Genomic DNA, 21,823 nt, shown 5'->3' with positions numbered 1-21,823 from the left:
AGTAGTGTTTCGTTGAAGAAAAAAAAAAAAATCTTGACACCCAAATGAATACAACATGCAGTGGAACTGTGAGTTAAAGAACAAATGTTACCAAATAGTATGGATTATTAAAAATACCAACAGAATTGTCATTAAAGAAAAGTTAACCCTTGTTTCAATATATAGTTGGACTCAATCAAAATGAGAAGCAGATCTTTAAGTGCTACAAAACATTAAAGTCAAAACAACTGAACATGTAGTAAGGTTCTAAAAAAGTTTAAAGTTTTTTGTTAAATATGCTACCATTTACCGTTCATTACAGTGGTAATGATATGTTAGCATTTGACGATTCCCTTCATATATAACTCATTTTGCTAATACTATTTTTACTCTTTCAGGAGTTTTATGAACATACAAAAACACTTTGGCAAGACGAAGGTGTGAAAGCCTGCTATGAGAGATCTAATGAATATCAACTGATTGATTGTGCACAGTAGTAAGTATTGTTTCTAATCTGCTGTATATTGACTGCGATATACAAGTCTTTTTATAAAATGTTAATGAGAGTGATTTGGATGGTCCTGATGCTTACTTTTCCTTACTTTGGAAAAGGACTGTATGCTACATAGTGAATTCTTGGTAATCAGCTCTTCAGAGAGGTAGGAAAAACTGGCATTCAGTTAAACAGTAACATCTATATTGAAAACCTTGCAGATGCTTTCAAATGATTTTAATACAGACTGACACCTTAATGCACTGGACAATTGTATTGTCTCAAAGACCAAATTTCTTGCTTCTTCCACTTAGACCAGTTCCTTTCCAAATGACAGCTTCAGATACTGCAGCAAGTCTTAGTAAGTTGGAAAGTACGTCAGTGTGAAACATGCCCATGTTTGTAGCTGTTGGTTTTAGTGCGGTTTGTTTATCTGAAAACAAAGAGATGGCAGCAACAATCATGGGCAGCAGCCTGTGATCAGTCACCAAGACTTCTGCTTGTGTGCCTTCATGCACATATCTGAGAATGATTCATTCTCTTCTGCTATTTATACCACTCTGATAATTAGTATTGTCATGAGAGACTGCTGCGTGTTTGCAGTTATTTATCACATATAGCACTATAGTATGGTCCAGAATTTTTTTACGGCAAGGTGTTTGTGATAATTGTGACCGTTCCTGGTATTTTTGTTGTGTATAGTCAAGAATTGCAGGACATGAATTTGGGATATTAATGGTTAAAACTGTTAGCTTATACTCTCTGTACTTCTTCTGGAGAAGTGTCAAGGAAATGCAGGTTTCCCATTTCACATGAAGATGGACAACTCCAGTTTGTCTACTACTGTATCTCTTAAAGAACATTTGATGAAATAAAATTTGTAAGGTTCTTTTTTTTGTTTGTTTAGGTAGACTTAAAGGTAAATTAACAATTAGCTCTCTTTGAAAAGAGACCAGGGAGATAATTTTACTATGACTTGCACAGCTCCAGGTCTTTAGGAGCCTCTTTGAAGTTTTGCCATTGTTTCTAGTGTGAATTTGTTTGATGAGTAGTGATGACTTTTGCATTAGGTGACTAATGTTTGATCATTTCGCATGGATCTTTTTGCAAGTTCAGTTGCTACAAAATAAAAAATACTACAAGATTTTAATTTGCTGTCAGCTACCCAGTACATTTCGTCTTTCTAGTGTAAAGCTGATAGAAATGGGGAAAAACTAGTTTTGTTTCTGATAGTGTTTGGTTATCTGTTTCTTTCTGGTTAGTGTTTGTTAATAGGCAACTTCTATGATGGGAAGGAATAAATATTGTTAAGCCCTAAGGGGGTTTTGTGTTGCCCTTTTTTGGAAGAGGAACAACTTTGTTCTGCCCTGAATGCACAGAAGAAAGCTAAAATTCTTATCATCCCTGATTGCTGGACATTGACTTTTTCATGGGTCAGCAAAGGGGATGGCCTTCATGATGGTTTTACTGTCCTGCTCCATCTAGTGGAACACTTAATGCTACATCGTGGGCTGTTGAGCCAAAAATAAACCTTGTACATTGCTGATAAATTACAGATTTTTTTTTCCTAAAGTACCATTGCTGTCTTCTTCTTCTAAAAGTATTTCATAATTCTAATCTTTATTCAATTTGATAGTAAAGTATATGACATCATTTTCTTGCAGAGAGAGCTTTCTAACTTAGTTTTGGTAGTTCTTGTCCTTTCTGGCGTTTTTGTTCATGCAGTGGTGTTGTTTATAAGAACAGAATATGCAGAGGAAGAGTTTTTTAATGGCAAAATGTTTCCTTGGAGGTTAACATCACTTTGAAATTCTGAATCTGACGTGATTGATACCTTGAAATTAAGCTGGTGAGCACACACTAAAATGGTGTAGCAAAGGCAAAATATAAAAATGTATCTGAGATTTATCAAGTGAAAACTATTTTAATTTGAATGTGCAACCTACTGTCATTAGGGCTAATAGAAGTTAGAAAGTTGAGCAAACTGTGTTGGAGTTGTCAGTTCTTTCAGAGAAGCGTCTCGGGTTCTAAACACTTTCCCCTTTTGAAGTCCCTGTTTAAAATAAGAGAGGCATACTTAAAATGGAAGGTGGAAAAGTGGCTTTTCTCTTTCAAGATCAATCCAGCTTCCAAAAATCCCTTCTTGCTCTTGAAAGTTGAATAAATTCTTAAATATTAATGGATTCTTTGTTCAGTGAATTACTTTAAAATTCTAAACAATGTTTCTTGTTCACAAAAATTAACTTTTTATAGTTGTTTATAAAATGTTAAAATTTTTTTAACTGTCATTTTTTGAAGTGTGAATTGCTTAGTGTAAAGTTTGTCTTGGTGTGGGCTCATTTAACATTCTGCAATTTTTAAAAAAGAAGTTTTTTTCACTCTTGGAAGTGACACGGTTATATATATAGGAAGCTTTGCAAGGAGATTCTGCCAAATGTTTAAAAATCAATTTTGTCTGTCTTTTAGCAGGCAACAGTGAGGAGTGTATATCTTACAGGGCTTTGTTTGGCTTTCGGAAATGTTAATAGCAAAATTAAATTCATTTCTGTTTCTGCCAAACCTGCAAGAAAACTATGCAGAGCTTCTTCAGGGATCTTGAAGAGTTTAGGGGCCGGTCTGTGCCTCCTGCCCTCCGGGAGCGGGCACATTAGAGGCCGGTCTGTGCCTCCTGCCCTCCGGGAGCGGGCACATTAGAGGCCGGTCTGTGCCTCCTGCCCTCCGGGAGCGGGCACATTAGAGGCCTTGTGGTCTGCCTGTGCGGCGGCTGTTCCAGGCAGGAGACTGCGGCAGCACCCGGCGTCCTGCCTCCTGTCTTCTGGGAACTGGCACAAGTCCTTTCCCTCCTCTTATTTCCATCTTTTGTCAATGGCGTGATGGTGGCAGTGAGGTACCGGGAAGGCCATGAGGACTTACCTAGTTCCCTTCTGTTCGGCATTGACGCTTTTGCAATTCTGCTTTTCGTGGATAAAAACTGGTTCTCTGTGTAGGCAGCTTAGCTATAGTCCAAAAGAAGGTCTTTTTGAAGTTAAGGGCTGTATGGCATAGCTGCAGGATTCTAGAGCATCTTGAAGATGATGGGGAGATGGAGGCTTAAACTCTTGCAGAGTTTTTGCAGAGAAAGAAGGGAACTAGTCAGGAGCTCTCCTGGATGAGCAAAGGGCGAGGGGAAAGCCACTTTTTGCTGCTTGTCCTTTCCCAGGAAAGTGGGAACAAATATAATTCTCAACCTCATGTGTTGTATCTACCTAACTCAAATGTAGGTGTTCAGAGCCTGGAAATGGTATTTTTCACCTGCTCCTGAGCAGTAACTTTAAGTACTACAGTACTTCCTGCTGACTCGCTACAATTTTTCAATGTCTTGCCATAAGAAGTTAATGTTAATATGCACTGTTATTGTTCCACCAAGTTCCTGGTTGCATTGGCTCAGAAAAGACAACTTTACCAAAAGCCACAGGTACTGTCCTGGCTTTCCATTTAACTGCAGTTGTGATCTTTGGAGGTGTGAAGCTGGGAGGCCTGGCCATAACCTCATCTGTTGGAGAGCCCTTCTGCTATCCTGCCCTTTATCTTCAAGCTCACTGACTAAATGAAAATGTCACTTCAGAGGAGCCCTGTTCATTTTGAAAGAGTAGCTGCCTCCGCTCATCATGAGCTTTACCGTACTTCCTGCCTAGGCATGCTTTACAGTCTTGAGAGGCAGAGAAAGGAAGGGGGGCTGTTTCTCTTTTCTTAACTGGACTTACTCAGTAATTAGTTTCAATTCTGCTTTTAGAACAACATAGTGTGTGAGGCTGTCACCAGTTTCTCTCTGAGGGGAAGGTATTTTAGCTGTGAGGAAGGAGCATTATCTATGAGGAGACCAAATTTCATTGCTGTTGCATCTTGTGGGGATGCATACCGAAGAGAACGAATGTTTGTATTGAAGCTGCTATGTGATACCACTCTAATAATAAACAGAAGAATGTAGAAGCGTCTAGAATATAGAAAATCCCAAACAGTGATAAATGATTTACTGTCCTTCATATTTCTTCCCTGAAGGCACAGGATTGCATTTTAATTAGAATATATTACTTAATATTAAGAATATAGGAGCCATTTCCACTGTAATGTGCCAAGACCTGTTTGTCAAATATATGCCTTCTGTCAAATATAAACAAACATGATCTCTTTGAAGTGCGGTTGTTACTAATACATCTACATTTGAGGAGCTCTGGTCTTAAAGCCTCACAAATACACAGCAGAGTAGTCAGAGTAAGTAGGATCTCTCCCATAGGAATGTGCTGTTTGTGGCACGAGGGCATGAAGGATGCCAGCACCGTCCTGTGAGGTCTGACCCAAAGTCTGTGGATGTCCTGAAGAAAATTGCTTTGATGTCAGTAGCCTTTGGATTAGCTATGTAGCAAATCAAAAGCAAAGCTGGGTATGTGAGCCTCCTAGTGCTTTTTCTAGACTTGCTAATATTACACTGTGCCCACAGATCCTTGAATTCTTGCTTAAGTTAGCCTTGGCCACCAATTTGATTTTGTGCTTCATTTTACGCTATGCTTTCTCTGCGTATCTCCTAGCTGGCGCTTCCTGGTTCTGGCTGGGGTGGAAAAGGAAATAATGTGAGAGACAGTCTTTGCAACCCATTTCACACCCTCCGATATCAGGAAGGGCTGGAAGTAGCATGAGGGAGCCCATTCTCACGCTATTTCCTGCCGCACCGGCTTTTCTCCTGCCGCCTGCCATTTCGGGGAAGAGAAGGCACGGGGAGGTGGCTGGTCTAGGTGCAGAGTTGCGTTTCTTGAGCTTCAGCACCAGCAGAGCCACTCCGATAGCTTGAAACTGTGCCAGGCTTCTCCAGAAGAGTTTTATGAGAAGTATTTTTTAAGATGTTTGTTTTTAAAATACTTATCAAAGAAAGGGGGGCAGTGCAGCTATTAGCTGACTGCTGTGCAGGGCTGCTAAGGATCAGCAGATGTGGATGCACTGTTTTTTTTAATTTCTAATTTGTTATGGGTTGTAAATTCTTTATATTTTTATTAAGATTTATGGTGTGTTTTATTTCTGGATTTGCAGACTTGTAGAGGGCAATTAAGAGCCCCGATCTGAGCACTTAATGATTTCCTTCCATGTTGATGTCACTTCATGACAAAGTTCCCTTCATAGAACATGTAGGAGAGTGCGTTTGCTGAAAGTCTCACCTTTTAAAATAGCGGCCGATTTATCAGTGGTACTACTGTTAGTCTAGTTTCTTATTCATATTAATTACCTTTTTTTAATTTTATTTTACTTTTTTTTCTGCTTGATGTGATTTTGGCAGAGTAGTTGCTCTTGTCTCCTCCAGCTCTGCAAGCTATGTCTGCGTATTCACATTCAACAGGACAGGAATTTCCCTGGCCTATATTCCTGGCATACATGAGCTTCTTACGGACATTAACAATTATATTGTTAAACATTCCCGTGAGGAAGAATAATATTCATGTCGCCTTTCATTGATCTAAAACTGATGAGCTTGCATACTTCTCTGTGAATTCTTTGGCAAGCCAAGGAGTAGACCCAGATCATCTAACTTCTATTCCTTAGTCTTGATTATAAAACCCACCTTACTTTATTCCAGAGCACTTAGACATAACTGAATTAGGGTCTTCTCCCAACTCTTCTTCAGACTGAGGGAATAGAGGATCATGTTTTAAACAAGGTTAAATTTCAATTAAAACAACCCAAAACACAGCCCAGGTTATATTTCCTCTGCAATCCAGTGGGGTATTAGGTGCAGAAATAGGGTGCTGTAGATGGTGGGAAGCACAGTAACTTCTGTCTTTGCGTGACTTACGTGAAGTCACTACCAACAAAATGAGCCAAAATATATAAGTAGCTGAATTATACCTAACTACTCCATGTGTCTGCCCTTTCTTGCTGACTGTTGATAGCAGGGATGTGCCTGCTGGCAAGTGCTGTGAAAACCAGATTACCTAAATTTAGCCAATAAATGGATTATGAATTCAACACATGTTCCCACTGTTGTCACAGCTAATCATAAATTCATAATTTCAAGCTACACTCAACCCCAGATAAACTTCTCTGTCTTCAAAATAAATTACATCCCAGTATGAAGCGAGATAAAACAAAAGGTGTCCTGGAATAGCTTGCTTGAGTATTACGAATTAGGAGCACCAATAAGTGAAAATACTAAAAGTGATGAGCCATAATGGCAGAAAGACCTTTACAAGTCAAAAATGTGGGCGATTTAAGAAGTCATACCACAGGCTTTTGAGGTCTGTGTGATGCCCACCACATTGTTCTGAATTATTGTGAAAGGGTTTAACTGTTTGCTTCAGGAATCCAGTCTCTGCTTCCACTTTCACTCGCTCTGCCACTTGTAAACCCCCCCCCCCCCCCCATCACCTTCATTCATTTGCCATTTTTGTTTCTCCTTTGTTCCACACATCTGTTAATGTGTCAGTTCCTTTCTGGCCTTTGGCTGCAGATGCAACTTCCTTTCCGTGTCTAGTTATAAATATTAGGGATTTGCCTTCAGCTGGATGCAGGACTGACCTGATCTGAAGAGCATGGAAAAGCTGGGTTGGAACTTCTTCCCAATTTCTTGATGCAGTCCTGCATCCACATAGTCACGCTTTGCCTTTTAGTTTAAGTGTATCACTTGCTAATGCCTGCAAGATTTAAGGATAAACACTAATGCAAGTGTTCATGGATGCCTGATTTAGTAGAAATGGATGTTTATTTCTCAATGTGTTACATTTGCTTTCACATGCAAATGGAGCATTTGCTCATACAACAGCTATTTCTTTCTTTCAGTAACAAAGTCACATGCACAGAATTTGCTCAGGTTAGGCACACACTTGCTCAAGAGTATTTTTGAAACTTTGACATGAATGTGAACATTTTATTTAAATAAAATTTGTCCATAAAATAGTAAATTTCCTCTGCAATCATAAGTAAACATCCACGTGATTTGTTCAGTAGATTGCTGTTTTCCTCTGACACCTAAGTTTCATTTTGAATGGCAAGAGCACATCAAGACAGTGTCATGAAGGCAGGCCTAAATAACAAGCATATTGACATTTTAGTTAGCCGGTGAAGAATACTGTGTTGAATCCAGCTGGTAGTTTGCTCAGGATGTATCTCTTAGCTACTATTTTACATTAATGGTCTGCTTTAAAACCAAAGTTGATGTTATCAAAGAATGTGAATGTATGAATAACTACTACTGTATAAACCTAGGAATGGTGCAGCTTTGTAAGAGAATTCTGTACTAAAAGTACTTGGCTACAGTTCAGAATTCTGCAGACAAAGTTGTTCTGTAGCCCAATTTCTTGATGGCTTGCCTATACCCACAGAGTTAATTAACACAGGGTTAGAAATCATTCACTAAACAGAATAACAGATTCCTTGTTACTAGTGGTAAAAATGGCAAACTGTGTTGTTTGATAAAGAATATTATGCTGTATCACTAAATGATTTTAAACATTTAAATAAACAAATAATACAGACAAATGACAAAATGTGCATAAGCCCTGACATTTCTATTTCAAAAAAAAAAAAAAAAAAAAAAATTGAGCTTTTTTTAAAGCAAATGTCAGAGGCATATTTCAGCATATTTCTGATACCTATCCATGCTTCTGCTTTGTTTTTTGTGGCACTGTTCTCTGCAAACGTACAAATTCAAATGCAGTGGCATTTTTTTGTGGGTGAAGAGTTGAAATGCAATACAGCAGGAGATGGAATATAAGCCAAAACCTTCTGTTAATTAAACTTTTACTAATTGCTGCATTTTAATGGCAACAGGTTCCTCATTTCTTCCCACTGGTTCCTTTTCCCGTCTTCAAAGTTATTGTTGTGTCATTAATTAATAGTGTGAGAGAATATGCTAGAAATATATTAAACGACATCTTTTGTCCACTGAGGGTTTTGGAAGAGATGCTGTGAGTGTTGTATTGGTCTCTTGCTCTGTTGATAGGTAAAAGTTTGTAATAGAATGAAAATTAGTGAACTATACTGGCAGGGTGCTTGTTCTGCAGATAACTGTGTGATTTGTATACCTGTGTATTCCTGAAGCTAAACTTACCTGGGGTTAGTTATGCAAAACAGTTAAAGAGTTGCCACCTTGAAAAGCAGTGTTTCCAGCTTCTGATCAAGAGGGACTTTGAAACCCTTTTCATATGGTCATTAATTCAAAGACATGTTTTGAGGATGGGGTCAGATCAGTTGCTTCAAGGAGATGTGTAGGGTTGATTTTTGTTGATTATTTTGGTTGATTATTTGTTAAGTTGTAAGACTTCATAAGTAATTTTCTATGTAATTAAAAAGACTGATATTTTTCAAACAACTAACATTAGTAAACAAGATTTCATGTATGCATTCAAAGCCCTGACTCAATGCACAATCCATTTTGAGTGATTAATCAGTGGTGTTACAGACTTGACACCAAATAATTTATCCAAGAAATTATATGTTGCATTGGTACATAAGATCATGAAATGCAGCTACTAACATAGCATTACTACACAATTTTGGGGTTTTTTTTTTGTGATTGTAAAGATAAAGAAAATTTCAATAGCCTCGATTCATCCCTATAGGAACTCTTTTAAAGGAGATGGAGTTTCTCCTACTGTGAGTTAATTCATTAACAACAGGTTTCACAAATATCGCTGATTGCATGGATTCCTTGGTGTTCTGCCCAGCAGCCTTTCATCCTTTAAGGGATGCCACACATTCCTGGAGTGAGGGGATCTCACTATTGTAGTAAACACTGTATCGGGCTGCTGGTGCAAAGCTGATAAACACACAATTGCTGCATTTGCTGCAAGACAGGCCCAGCGTTTGACAGCGTTTGACATGTTCAGAAAGTCAGACAATTGGCAGAGCTACGTGACTGCTGAAAACTCAAGATTCTTTGGCTTGCCTTCACTGTATATGGATCTTGCCGATGGTATTGCCCTTTTTTCTGTATTTTTTTTTTTTTTTTTTTTAATTTTCACTAGGCACAGAATATACTTTTTTATGGTAGGGAAAGTGCAACAAATTCACCCTAAAAATAACTCCATTTGCTGCAGGTGAAACTCTCTGGTAATCTCAGTTCTCAAAAAAAATATACATACTTGAGTAAATTTGAAACAGTAAAATAGTAGATCATTGCGTACGCAGTAATCCCTAAATCCTCTGGGCTTTGTGAAGACAGGTAGCAGTCAGTCTATGTGTTACAATGAATTCCTTAGGATAAGAAGTTAAAATAAGAGGAGGAGTGTTTATGTAAACTCCGTAAGGTTGTCATGCACTTCAGGTATACTAGACTTTGTATTTAATGAAGTTTTACCCATTAGTTTAAAAAAATGTGCTCAGTTTTACTGTAAAATTCCCATAACTTTATTAAAAAACAGAGCAAACAACATCTTGAATTGTAAGTGTTGGACTTAACAGTATAGTGGTCTTGGATTACTGCAGAGGTGTAAAAACCATAGCTGTCAAATGTTGAGAATCAGTCAAAGCGACTGTTAAAATTCGTATTAGTTTCTGAGAATTAATTTTCACTCACCCTTTCCTCCCATGCTTTTGCAACCTCCCTTTGTGCAAACAGAAAAAGCCCTGAATGAGGTTTGTTTTGAGCTGTGATACGAGCAAACAATTCAATATGATACAGAAACAAGCGGAATAAAAGACTTCCATATGGGCTGGAGCAGCCTTCACTAGCAATCCCTCCTGCAGGAGGAAGATCTGCAGGCACAAAATACAGGGCAAGCTATAAATAAATGCTTGAGGAAACGAGAAAGAGTGCGGCGTTGATTGCATGATTTTTGCATTACCTGCGTAACAGCCAGACTGGCTTTCCCTGGGTGGATTTGGTGGTAGGAGCGCTGGGACAGCTGATGAGGGGTGCAGTGCTGGACTGGCTGCGGGGCGCTTGCTGGGGAGACCCCTCGGGTCTGGCTGCTGCTGTGGAAGCCGCGGTAAATGCTGCTCCAGCAGAAAATGGCTTGCTGAAATGGTGTGCTTCTCTGGGTGCTCTGATAGCAGCAAACGTGGAGCAGGTGTGACTGGTATTTTTAGGATTTTGCAGTTTACTCACCCACCAAGGTGAGTATCTGCTGGAACTTTTTGCCTGACCTTGGTATCTGCCGTTTCTGATGTTTGCCGTCAGCAGGCACGACAGCTTTTGGAGCATGGGTAGTTGTTTTTTTTTGTGAGAGCTCTTATCGCTCATGCTGTATTGCTGCAGCAAAGGAACATTTCAAGATTAGAAGACGACAATTAGGAGAATACTTTTTATCAAACTGAGACCTAAAAAGATATTGTAAAACCTGATTAAAGGCTTGCTTTAAAAAGGTAATTAAAAGCAACGGTGTTCTGAAAGATAGGAGGCAACAGAAAATTTCTGCTACAAGGATGAAATGAGGCCAGTACATTTGCTGGTACAATGTGAAAGCGCCAGGTTCGATTCCCAATTATTCCCTGGACTGAAATACTGCAAACACATCACTGCCAGTCCCAGGGAGAGTGAGCACTCGGTGCTGTTGACTTGCACGTTCTCTCCCTCCTTTTCGTCTTCTGTGAACTCCGCTGTTTGATGATACACCGAAGCCTTTCCTTCACTGGGGACTTAAATTTAAATTTCTTTTGTCTGGGTGCTTGCCTCCATTCACAGGTATTGCTGAGTTTGTTATTTTTGAGAGACCCTTGACAAAGATATCTGCAGTACATTTGGTATAAATTTACCAACAGGCTGAAAAGTTTATTGAGACCATGTGCTTGCATGGAGAGAACATGGTCATAAAATCCTTGCTTCAGGAGGGCCAGGCTGAAAATTAAAAAATAGATTAAGCTTATATTAGGTGAACAAGTTGATCAAATTGAAGATGAACTGAAGTATTCTTTAAGTATTTTTTTATAGTATGTGACTAAGTCCTAAATAAACTGAAAGAAATTGCTAGCTAATTTTACATGTGATTAAGAATAATTTTGTAGGCAGGATGTCATTGATAGGTTTTGTGATTTGAAATACTATTTTTGAACTGGTTACTCTGTAGTATATTATACATGGATTTCGTAGCTGAAATGTGTTAAAATGAATTGTTACAGTTAAATAGAATTGTTCTGTGTTAACTATATTTGTTTTGTGGTACACTAATTAAGTCTCCAAGAAGGATATCCACCAATAAAGCTAAATGGTAGTGTATTTATTATGCAAGTGAGGGTTTTCGGTTTCTGGATGGTAATTTACACTTGAAACATGTTGGCTGCCCGGTAAATTTTCTGTGAAGACTGTGAAGTGCCTTGGGTGCTCTGCAAGGTTCCCCTTCCCCCAAAGGCCTTACGTAAACTGCAGCCGGAGTAAAAGCTAGCCAGGGCTGTCCTCAGCAAGGCTGTTGCAGCTGGGGGAGGGAAGGAGCCTTGGGTCCTGGAGGAGGCTCTGCCAAAGGAGCGTGGTGCTGGTGGGGGCCGCATCCAGCCTGGTTCGGGTGGCTGGGTACTGCTGTATGGTCTTTGCTGAGATTCGTGGTTTTACAATTAAAAAAACCAAAACAAACAAACAAAACAACAAAAGAAACTTCTGAAGCCTAGGTAACTTTTATAAATAAATGAAAACGGCAATACACATGCAAAATCCCTGTGAAATGTGTTAATTTGCCATTTTTGTTCATATATTGCCAGTGTTGGTAATACTTGTAAAGTTGCTGAAGACCATGTCTGGAACACACTGTCTACCACTTTTGCTATTAAGGCATCTCAGTTAGATTTTAATTACTCATTTATGATGCTATAAAATCAAGGACTGTGGAAAAGTTAGGCATCTTGAAGCTTTGTACCTGGCAAGGCAATCTTCTTAGATTAGGGTATAGCTGTTCTCTGGATATTCTTTCATCAGATTGAGTCTCAAGAGTGAACCAATCTTGCTCGAGTCTACTGACTGTTATTTTATTTTGGTCTTTTCATTAGCTCTGCCTATCTGTATGCGTGCCATGAAGAACGGATTTTGCAGTTAAGGTGTAAAGTCTCAGTTCTTTCCTTGGTTCAGCCTGAATGGCTTTTCTTCACCATTTCTGCTGGAGTACTTCACTGTTCACCTCTGTTCCAGGGAGCTGAATTGCTTTAGGATCCACACATTTTGTTATCAAAGGCCAGTCTGGAGTGAAACTTAGTTTCCCCATTTGTAAGCTGGTGGTGTGATACGGCTTGTCTTCAAGCAGAATATAAATGCTCACATCTGCAAAAACTCCTGGATGATTTTGGATAGTGTGAGGTTTTAAATGAAGTCAGATGAGTAAAGGGTGTTATTGTTCAATCTTTCACGGTACTAATGCCAAGAAATATTGCAATGTCATCAAGAATCTTGACACAATGAAGTGGTTTTTGTAGGGCTGAGAGGACGGATTTAGAGATCTTCTCTTGTCTTACCAGCAGGGGTGATATATTCCCCAAATGGGCATTGTAGAGTCTAGGATCCTGCTATGTCACATTAAAATGTAGATATTAGTATGTTATCTGTGTATTTTCAATGCTAACTCTAATTCTCTACCCCTATTGTTAAAAGTTACAAGCTTGTTTCAAAAATAAGGTGTGCAGGTTGTATCAAGTGTGGAGTAGTCTTACGTGAGGTTACAAGTATAACATATACTCGTTATTGTCACAGTGTGTTATCAACAGAACCACTAATTAAAATGTCGAGTTTTAAAGAGCTATTTGGAGAAGAACATGTCAGATTATAACTCACTTTATTGTGATTTATGTGGCTTGTTCAGTAATTTGCAAATACCAATACGCTCCGTGCTATGAATTCCTCTGTGCTCTTCCAGAGCTCTTTGCTAGGTGAGATCCTCGACCCTTCACCGTTGCCTCTGGAGTACTTCACTGTCCACCTCTCCTCCACAGAGCTGAACTACTCTAAGATCCAAGCAGTTTGTTACCGTTCATTGTTTTCACCAGCTCTCTTCAGACATGACAAGCTCCGTTTCTGTTTTCCTCTCCACCTTATCCTCACATGGGCGGGTTGCAAATTGTGCAGCTGTGCGGAGGCATTCCCTGCTTATGAGAAGGGTGACTGGGGAACGGGCAGGGAAAAACAGGGCAAGGCAGGACTGGACAGGTCAAAGCAGAGCTGCTTTCATTAAATTTAAAAAAAAAAAAAAAACCCACCCAACCAAATCCTGAGCCTGGCCCTCAGCCAATTTTTAGGATCAGAAAGGTGTTGAGCCATTTCCCAATTTCAGTCTGATTGGAGCCAAGCCTTACCAGGCGCTTGGGAAGCTGTAGCTCTACTGCTGCGTAATTGCTTCTTGTTTTGAAAGATAATTAGGAATGTTATTTAAAAATAGTAACTTTAGTGTTCAGTCCATTAAATTTGTCACCAAGATGTTTTCATTAGACTCCCAACTGTTTTCTTATTGGAATTGTGGACTAAAAATAGGTAGGATTTCTGCTGTGCTGTGCAGAGGCTGGTGCCTCCATTTCAGCTCTGACTTTCCCTAATGATGTGAAACGTGTTTGTTTCCCTCAGAGCTTTCTTCTCGGCTGTATTTAAGAAGGTCCTGCTAATTATGCCAAAATTGTGCGCTGTGGTTTTCTGATAAAGTCACGTGGCTGTAAAGAGTATGAAACCAATCTCCCTCCAGACAAGTCTTACAAATCAAAGATTAGTGCCGCACCCTGTACATTTTTCTTTTTTCACCAGTCTGCAAGAGATGTTTGTAATAATGCAACAAATACCTTTTAAAAACAAACAAACAAACACTAATGAACACAGGTTTGCTACTATTATTATGAGGGGTGCGATTTACCCTCCCAGCTCAGTTCTCATGATCAGTCCCTTTGTTGTGCATAATTGAAATCAGTGTAGATTGTGAGATAAAGTGATAATTACCATGTTTATATTGTATGAAACATGGTGGTTTTTGAAACAAAACTCTGTAATTACCAGAATCTGTACAAGTGTATGCTGCTTTTATACACATATGGATTACAGGGCGAACCAGGTTGTAGTATCTACGTTTAAATAGTGTTTAAATTCTGAACTGGTTCACATTTATTCCTAACATCCATACCACAAAACATCATAATGGATTAACGCTGGACATGCAGAAAACTGAAACAGATTTTCACTCTGCAAAGTTAGACACATATATGTCCACGTAAATGTATGGCAGTTACTGCATACTTACTGCATACTTACTGCATACTTACTTGGAAATCAGTAATACATTACTGCATACTTACTTGCATTACAGTAATGCATTACTGCATACTTACTTGGAAATCAGTAATACATTAGAAAAGTTGCATTTTTCAATTGTGATGTTAGTTGAAGGTTTTTTGGTTTTTGTTTTTTTTTTTTTCTTCCTTGAGATACCTTTTGACTGTAACTCCACTAAATACCTGCAGCTTACACTGATAAAAATGAATGTAGGTGACAGGAGGAAGTTCTACTGCAGAGCAGCGTGGGGCTTGGGTGGCTGAGGTTTTTTTGTTTTTAAAAGCTTGCTGTTTGGAGCCACAATCAAGAAAGTCAATGACATGAATGTAAATTATATCAGCCTTTATTTTTTTTTTTTTCTTCCCCATTCTATTGCCTTTAAGCAAAGAAACAGAAAATCATAAGTATTAATAAAACATAGGTGTCTGAAATGGAAGTGGGTTCATTTAAAGGAGGGAATTTTTCTTTTTTAATTAAAATGAAGGGTATATTTATCTGCAGAAGTACTCTGATGATGTTCCCTTAAAACCTGTATGTAGATGCAGTGTATAATTCTGGCATGGTTTATTGACGTCTCGGATCTTTTTTAATTTTCTCATCTGCTTGTTGGCAGGCTGTTCCTTGGACTTCCTGTGCATGTGCCTTTATTCAAAGAAGATAACTGTAGTTTTACAAGCTGAAGCTATAGGATCTAAACGTGGGTGGGGTGGGGGGAGGGGAAAGTGCCATCCTGACTGCTCTGCACCTGTCTCTAGTTTGGAGCATCACAACCAATACAGGGCAGCTAGTGTGTTCAAGATGCTGCAAAAATGTCTTGGGCTGGAAAATGTAGAAGAAAACAGAGAATGGCTATATTTAGTAGTCGCATATTATTAACTTCTGTGTAATATATCAGTTGCTGTGCTTAGGCACCCTTTTTTGTGGTGAATCTAATAATCTGCTGCTGAGTAGAGGAAGTGGAGTTAAAATACTGTAGTGTGATAAAAGCTGTTTCGCATATGGTTATAGTGTTTATAGACTGTGCGTGTATAAGCACCTGATATGATGTAAGTAATGTCAGAACACACCTGCTTTTCACCAGAACCATTGAGCTTTCTCTCCAGTCTTTCCTCCTATCTGACCCATCTGATCTGAGTTTCTTCCACCTGCAATCTTTACTGCTGCTTTTAGTGTAAACCATGATCCGGAAGCTCTAATTATAGTAATGCAGAACAAATGGAAATCCTGGAATTGTCTTCAGCACTCTTAAATCACATAGTTTCTAGTTACAGGTATCAGAGCAATAGGTGAGCGAGTCCAGGCTACAGCTGGGTCCCGATCGTTCCTCTCGCTGCTGCATGCCTCTGCTTCCTAGCACAGCTTTGAATTGCACGTTTATTACTAGGTCTGTGGGCTGTGAATGTCAGATGCCTGCAAAGTTGTAGGCAATCATTTGAACCAAAACTGCACCACTGAAGGGTGTTGTATATCCTTCAGTGCTTCTTTGCAGTAAGACATTGTAAGAGGCTTGCTGGGTTTATGTCTTTGTGCAAAATAAGAGACTTGGATATTGAGCACAGCTTTGTAAGGGTGGCCAAAGCCCCAGCTGGGTTCATAACCCCTTAACATATGTTGATGGGGGAATATGCACTACATTTGAGGAAGAGAAATATCTTCTTAGACCCCTTCTCATCTTTCCCACTGCAGCAGTTCTACCCATGAATTTTAGTGCCTGCTTCAGTTCAGTTCTTCTCCTGAGACTGTTTAAATGTTCCTTTCATGTAGAAGAGGAAATATTTAATCTGTTAATAAATAATTTATGTTTAGGATTTAAGCCATTTAAAATGCAAACATGAGACACTGCCCTCTGCAGACAAAGAGATGGTCAAGATGCGTGTGTCCTCTACTGGAATCTTACGGCTTTTAGTCATCCAGTGGAATTTGGAAATTTTCTGCAACTTGAATGTACACTTCGGGCTCTTCAGTTTGGCTTTTCTTTCTCTCTGATTCCCTACTGCCCGGTTGTGATTGAGGGTCGGGGGGAGTCCACCCACTTGTGATGCAAAAATGAGTTGTTATTCATAGCTGTGTGATACTTTCTTTTCAGTGTAATGAAATAAAAAAGCATAAACCAGCATCACTGGAGTTTCAGAATTAACGCCTGCTGAGATGAAATTCTTTTCCACCTCTCAGCGCGTTTGTTTCCCGCTACCTGCATACCTGCTACCTGCACTGCACCATTTTTGTACTTGCTTCACAACTATAATGGCTAGAATCTCTCTTTCTCCTTTTTCCTTCCTCCCTATCCCCTGAGGAACAGGGGGCTAAAGTTAAGGTTTCCAGGGAACATGGCAGTAATTTAAATTTAGCAGTGTTTTGTACAGTTTTCTTCACTCTGAGGGTGGTGAGGCACTGGGACAGGTTGCCCAGAGAAGCTGTGGATGCCCCCTCCCTGGGAGTCTTCAAGGCCAGGTTCAATGGGGCTTTGAGCAACCTGGTCTGGTGGAGGGTGTCCCTGCCCATGGCACGGGGGTTGGAACCAGATGATCTTCAAGGTCCCTTCCAACCCCAACCATTCTATGATTCTGTAAGTATACCTCAGCGCAAAGATTCTCTTCAGTCTCGGTAGAAGGGTGGTTTGTGGTCAAGGCTCTGGCACTGCCTGGGAGCACAAAGACCCATGTCAGAAGAGAAGAATGGGGCTGTGGGAGAAGACTCCCTGCCCAGGCGTTCTCAGTAATTGGCCTCTGTGTAAAGTCTGCTAACAAGGAGGCCAGTGAGGATGCTGAGACTGCAAGGGCCGTGCATATCCTGAATCTTAATATTCTCCTGAGTATAAGGTTCCATTTCAAAATAGAGCTATCCGTTCTGCTATTGAGGGGTTTTAAAGTTATAATGCTGAAATAATTATGTTCTATGATTAATATATTTAGTAATTGTTCAGGTAGTTACAACACTTTCATATAACTGTAATAAACAGAGTCAATAAAGCTAGTTTAAAAGAACTAATTCCACCTGAAGCAGCTGCATTATCACTTCCTCATTGTAACATTGTCTTAAGCTAGTTAGAGAAAAAGGGATTTTAAAAGTCCTTCCAAAATTTCCCTTCGCCTCCTTTTTCCTGTGCACTCACCCAACAGCTCTTTCTCACACGTGCACATCCATCACCCACGCACATCTCTGCACGCTTACTCCAGTCCTATCTCGGTTCCATGTTTTGCAGCACCTGACTGCTTGTCTGTGAGTCAGGGAACTGCAATGGAAAGCCTCGCTGTGCTGAAACCAGCAGACGTGACTCTTGGCTGAGAGAGGAAACAGGCTAAGTTTGTGCCTTGTCAGGGTTTTTACTTTTCCTGTGCACGCTTCATTCTAAATTCTCTGTTACTTTAATCTTGAAAGCACGCAGCTTAGAAAAGTCCAAGTTAAAAAATACATTTTGCAAATGTTAAAATATATTTTGCAAATATAGAGTATATCCTACTTTTTGTAGGATATATTTTACAAAAACAAATGTTTTACAGACATTTGAATGATTAGAGCTTTTAATACTAGGTCTTTTATAGCCAGTCTTCTGTTTTGAGAGTTCATATTTTTACAATGATTAAAATTCTGCTTCAGGATAAGTTGAGTCAAGTTAGCAGGTCAGTGGGGAAGAGAGGGGGAAGGGCGAAAATATTTTATTTAAAAGATTCTAAAATGGCATATCATGTCACTTGCTAAATTAGTGCTGTTTGTGAACCTTTGTAAAGCCACAGTATTCTGTGAGGTGTCCGTTTTAATTGTAAGCTTAAAAGCACTGAATATTCAAATGCAGTTTGGGGAAATATTCCATAGTCTGACTATGTATTGATGTTATCACAAGCAACATGTGAGTAAGTGAAGGTGGAGGGTCTATATTAGATTTTAAGCGTAGTGGAAAATCTAAGCAAAGAGCAAAATCATGAAACTGGATGCCTGACAGTTCTTTTTGTTTGATGTGTTAAATTTCTATGAGAATAAAAGAGGGCTGCACTTTTGCAGGAACACGTCACTCCCTGTGAGTGGCCTTCCCACAGAAGCAGTATGTTCACCTTTATTGTTTGCCTTTGAATTTGGCTTCAAGCTTGATTTCTTGCTCCTTTTATCTGCCTGAATGTAATGTGTACCAGGGAGAGACAAGCACTTAAATTTGACTTCTTCATTTTTATTGTATGGCGAAAGAGCGCAGAAACAGATACTTGCAAGCGATGCTTTTCACAGTAGCCAAAGATTAGTGTCACTGTACCGCTCAAAATTAACAGTATAAAATTGCTATTGGAGTTCCTTATCACTTGCTTGTTTTAAAATGATTTTTTTAAGTATGTCTGGTATTCAATTTCATGACCAAGCAAAAGTTTTCAAGAAAAAAGAAGAATAACTTTATATTATAACTCACTTCAGAACGAGAGGTGTGCTCTTTACAGATGCTTTTAATGCTAGATTCCAGGTTGTGTGCCTCCTTTTACAGAGATCTGGAGTTGTTTTTCCCAAGTTGGAAAAAGAATGTTTAAAAAAAAAGGGGGGGGAGGGCGGAAAGCATGCCTCTGAGAAAAGCAAAAACTGAAACGTGAGCTGCTGTGAGTTGTTTAAACTATCGGCTCCCGAGCAGGTATTGACAGGTAGTCCTGTGAAGACGCTGACTGCCGTTCCAGTCCTGAGTGCCTGCAGCAAGCATCACGGGTGACGCTGGTGTAAAAGAAATGAAACATTTGAGCGTCCTGTGAGCAGGATAACAAAGTTACTACCTTTTTGCAAAAGAACCTAACTTCCTAAAATACTGAACAAAAATCTCAGTCGGGATGGCACCTAAGTAGGCAAAATTGCAGTGTTAGATAGATATTCTTGCATATAATACAGGTGAACTGTTTCTCTGAAGACCTTTGTACAAGTGTGTGTAAATAAGGCAGTGAAGTCCTCCCTACCACCCTGCTCAAAACCCAGCAGCGGTTTGTCCTCCCATTGTTTTGGGCTCATCGGGGGCCTGAATCCTTCCCTGAGCTATCACTGCTTCCCTGGTTCCTGCAGAAACTCAGTCCTGCGATCAAAATTCCTTTTCTGTCACAGGAGATCACGTCAGCTCCACCTACATCCATCTCTCAAATTTCTGTTAAAAACGATGTTACCCGTTTTTCAGATAGCAGTTGGGGAAGTGCCTGGTGCTGTGTTCTCAGTTTGGGGTTTAGGTTATACAAGCCACACACAGGCCGAAAAATGTGGGAGCTGTCTGAACCACTGATTTGTCCATTTTTTGCAGATAGCTCTGTTTCTTCAAATTATGGAAACTAGTATGAAGTATTAGTTTATTAATTCTTTTATAATCTGAAAGACATGGTGCAAATACCAATAAATAATGCTTATAAAGCATTTTGTGGCTGTCAGATAGTATAGTTTTATTCCTACTTCAGATCTAGCTCTTTGGTTGTGTCTTTTTTTTTTTTTTCTTTTTTAAACTTTCTGGCTGTATTTTTTGGTCCCAGTTGTTGAGGAAATACGCTTTGATTTAAATTATTAACATAATTTTTATTTATTAGCAATGTCGCTAATTTTGTCACAATAACGCCATTTAAAAATTATATGTATGTGATGATCTTTATCAACTGAAAGCAATTCTACTGATTTGATGGCACTGGAGGGAGCTAAAGACCATGAGGACAAGGTTCATATAAATACTTTGTTGAAACACAATGAAAGGATATCCCATTAGGTTCACCTGTTTTAATTGCTCAGAGCAGTCTACAGTAGGGGCCATATATTTATAAAATGCATAGGTTGTTGCCATATTAAAAATGACATCTGAAATTGAAGCAAGCATTCATTTTCTAATTTGAACTCAAAGATGTTGGGGGGTTGTCAAACAAATTTATATTCTGTAGAAGCACTCTTTAATTCCATTAAAAATTATTCATATTGATTTTTGCCTAAATGACTTTGCTTAAACAGTCTCCTTAGGCTAAGTTAGCAGCAAATATTCTTAAACCTGTCTAAGAAGATCCCTATTGCACCTGATTGGTTTAAATAGATTTTGAAAAATTATTAAATTTAAAGTTTCCCTCCCAAGTTCAGCGCCCACAGAGCACAGGAGTGATGTAGTCAGTGACGCAATTGTATTTGTTTCTTCTGCTGTAAATAAGGTCTGTGACTTTAGTTTACAATTAAAAACAGCTCACAGCAGAAAAATTCCTGACCTTGTTTGTAGATGCAGACCTTTTTCTACCTTCCAGAAAACAGGCGCGACAAAATATTAAGAATATGGATATTTAAGGGGGGGCAGGGCGGGAGAGAAGTTCGCAATCAGCCATGCTTGAGTTCTCACTGGTCCAGCTTGATGGCTTTATAGATCATAAAGACCATGGAAACAATTTGTTATTTTCTTACAACTAAGTATTAGACTTCAGCTTTTCATTCCTTGTAGAAAATTAAAAATTGTAGTCTTTAGTGTGCAGAGCTCTTGCTGAAATAACTGGAAAAGATACCAAACTTGATGGAGTACCTAGGAGATAGATTCTTCAAGACGACAGTCTTTGAGAGTCATAGGAGATTAAAACCATTTCAAGCGTCAGCAAAGACAGAAATTGGAGCAGGTAAGTCACAGAACAGCCCGGGAGCGCGGGCTGCCGCATCCCCTCTCCCATTCACCATGCCCGATTTCCACCCTCGTGTCCAGGGTTTGATTTCCCTGGGAACTCTCCAGCCCCAGCGTACCACTTGCCTTTCATTCAGCTGCCCGTAACACATGAATTGTTTAGAGATGGCTGTTACTTCGATTTCGAATTAATTCGCTTCTTGTTTTATTTTAAACACTGATTCATTAATAGGGATAAGTAAAAATGAAGGCAGGCAAACAAAATTGTTTTGAAGTATAGAGAAGAGATAACATCCCGTATCTAAAGCCAATAGATTTGATAGTGTTTGCAAGAGACAGGAGTCTCTGGTGTGTTTGGCCCACCAAAATTCAGGAAAAAAAGTTGGAGAAGAGGGGCAGAAAGCAAAGTGAAGTGAGAAATGTTGTTACATGAACGTTTAATTGCTTCACCTTTTCCCACGTTTTTTGTCTTCTTTTGCAGCCTACTTAAAAAAAAAAGAAAGAAAAAGTTAATAGGGATTGCGCCATGTTCCTCCCCACTCACTCTCACACCATGTTCCCGCCCTGGGCTTGCCCTGGAATC

At 39.3% G+C, this 21,823-nt stretch overlaps 1 protein-coding gene across 2 annotated transcripts in view; it reads left to right on the top strand.

Annotated features, from left to right (window-relative positions):
• GNAS (GNAS complex locus) overlaps nt 1-21,823 on the top strand; it is a gene marked incomplete at its 5' end in the record, with an annotated part of 161,360 nt that overhangs the window by 119,363 nt on the left and 20,174 nt on the right. For both annotated transcript variants that reach the window (XM_082325561.1, XM_082325562.1), the window contains one exon: nt 378-475. In XM_082325561.1, the coding sequence (XP_082181687.1) occupies nt 378-475 (98 nt within the window). The remainder of the gene's footprint in view (nt 1-377; nt 476-21,823) is intronic.

This window comes from Platalea leucorodia (assembly GCF_965183815.1).
Source record: "Platalea leucorodia genome assembly, chromosome: 13".
Taxonomy (NCBI): domain Eukaryota; kingdom Metazoa; phylum Chordata; class Aves; order Pelecaniformes; family Threskiornithidae; genus Platalea; species Platalea leucorodia.
The sequence above is the reverse complement of the archived record's forward strand: the minus strand, read 5'-3'. Positions and strand labels throughout refer to the sequence as shown.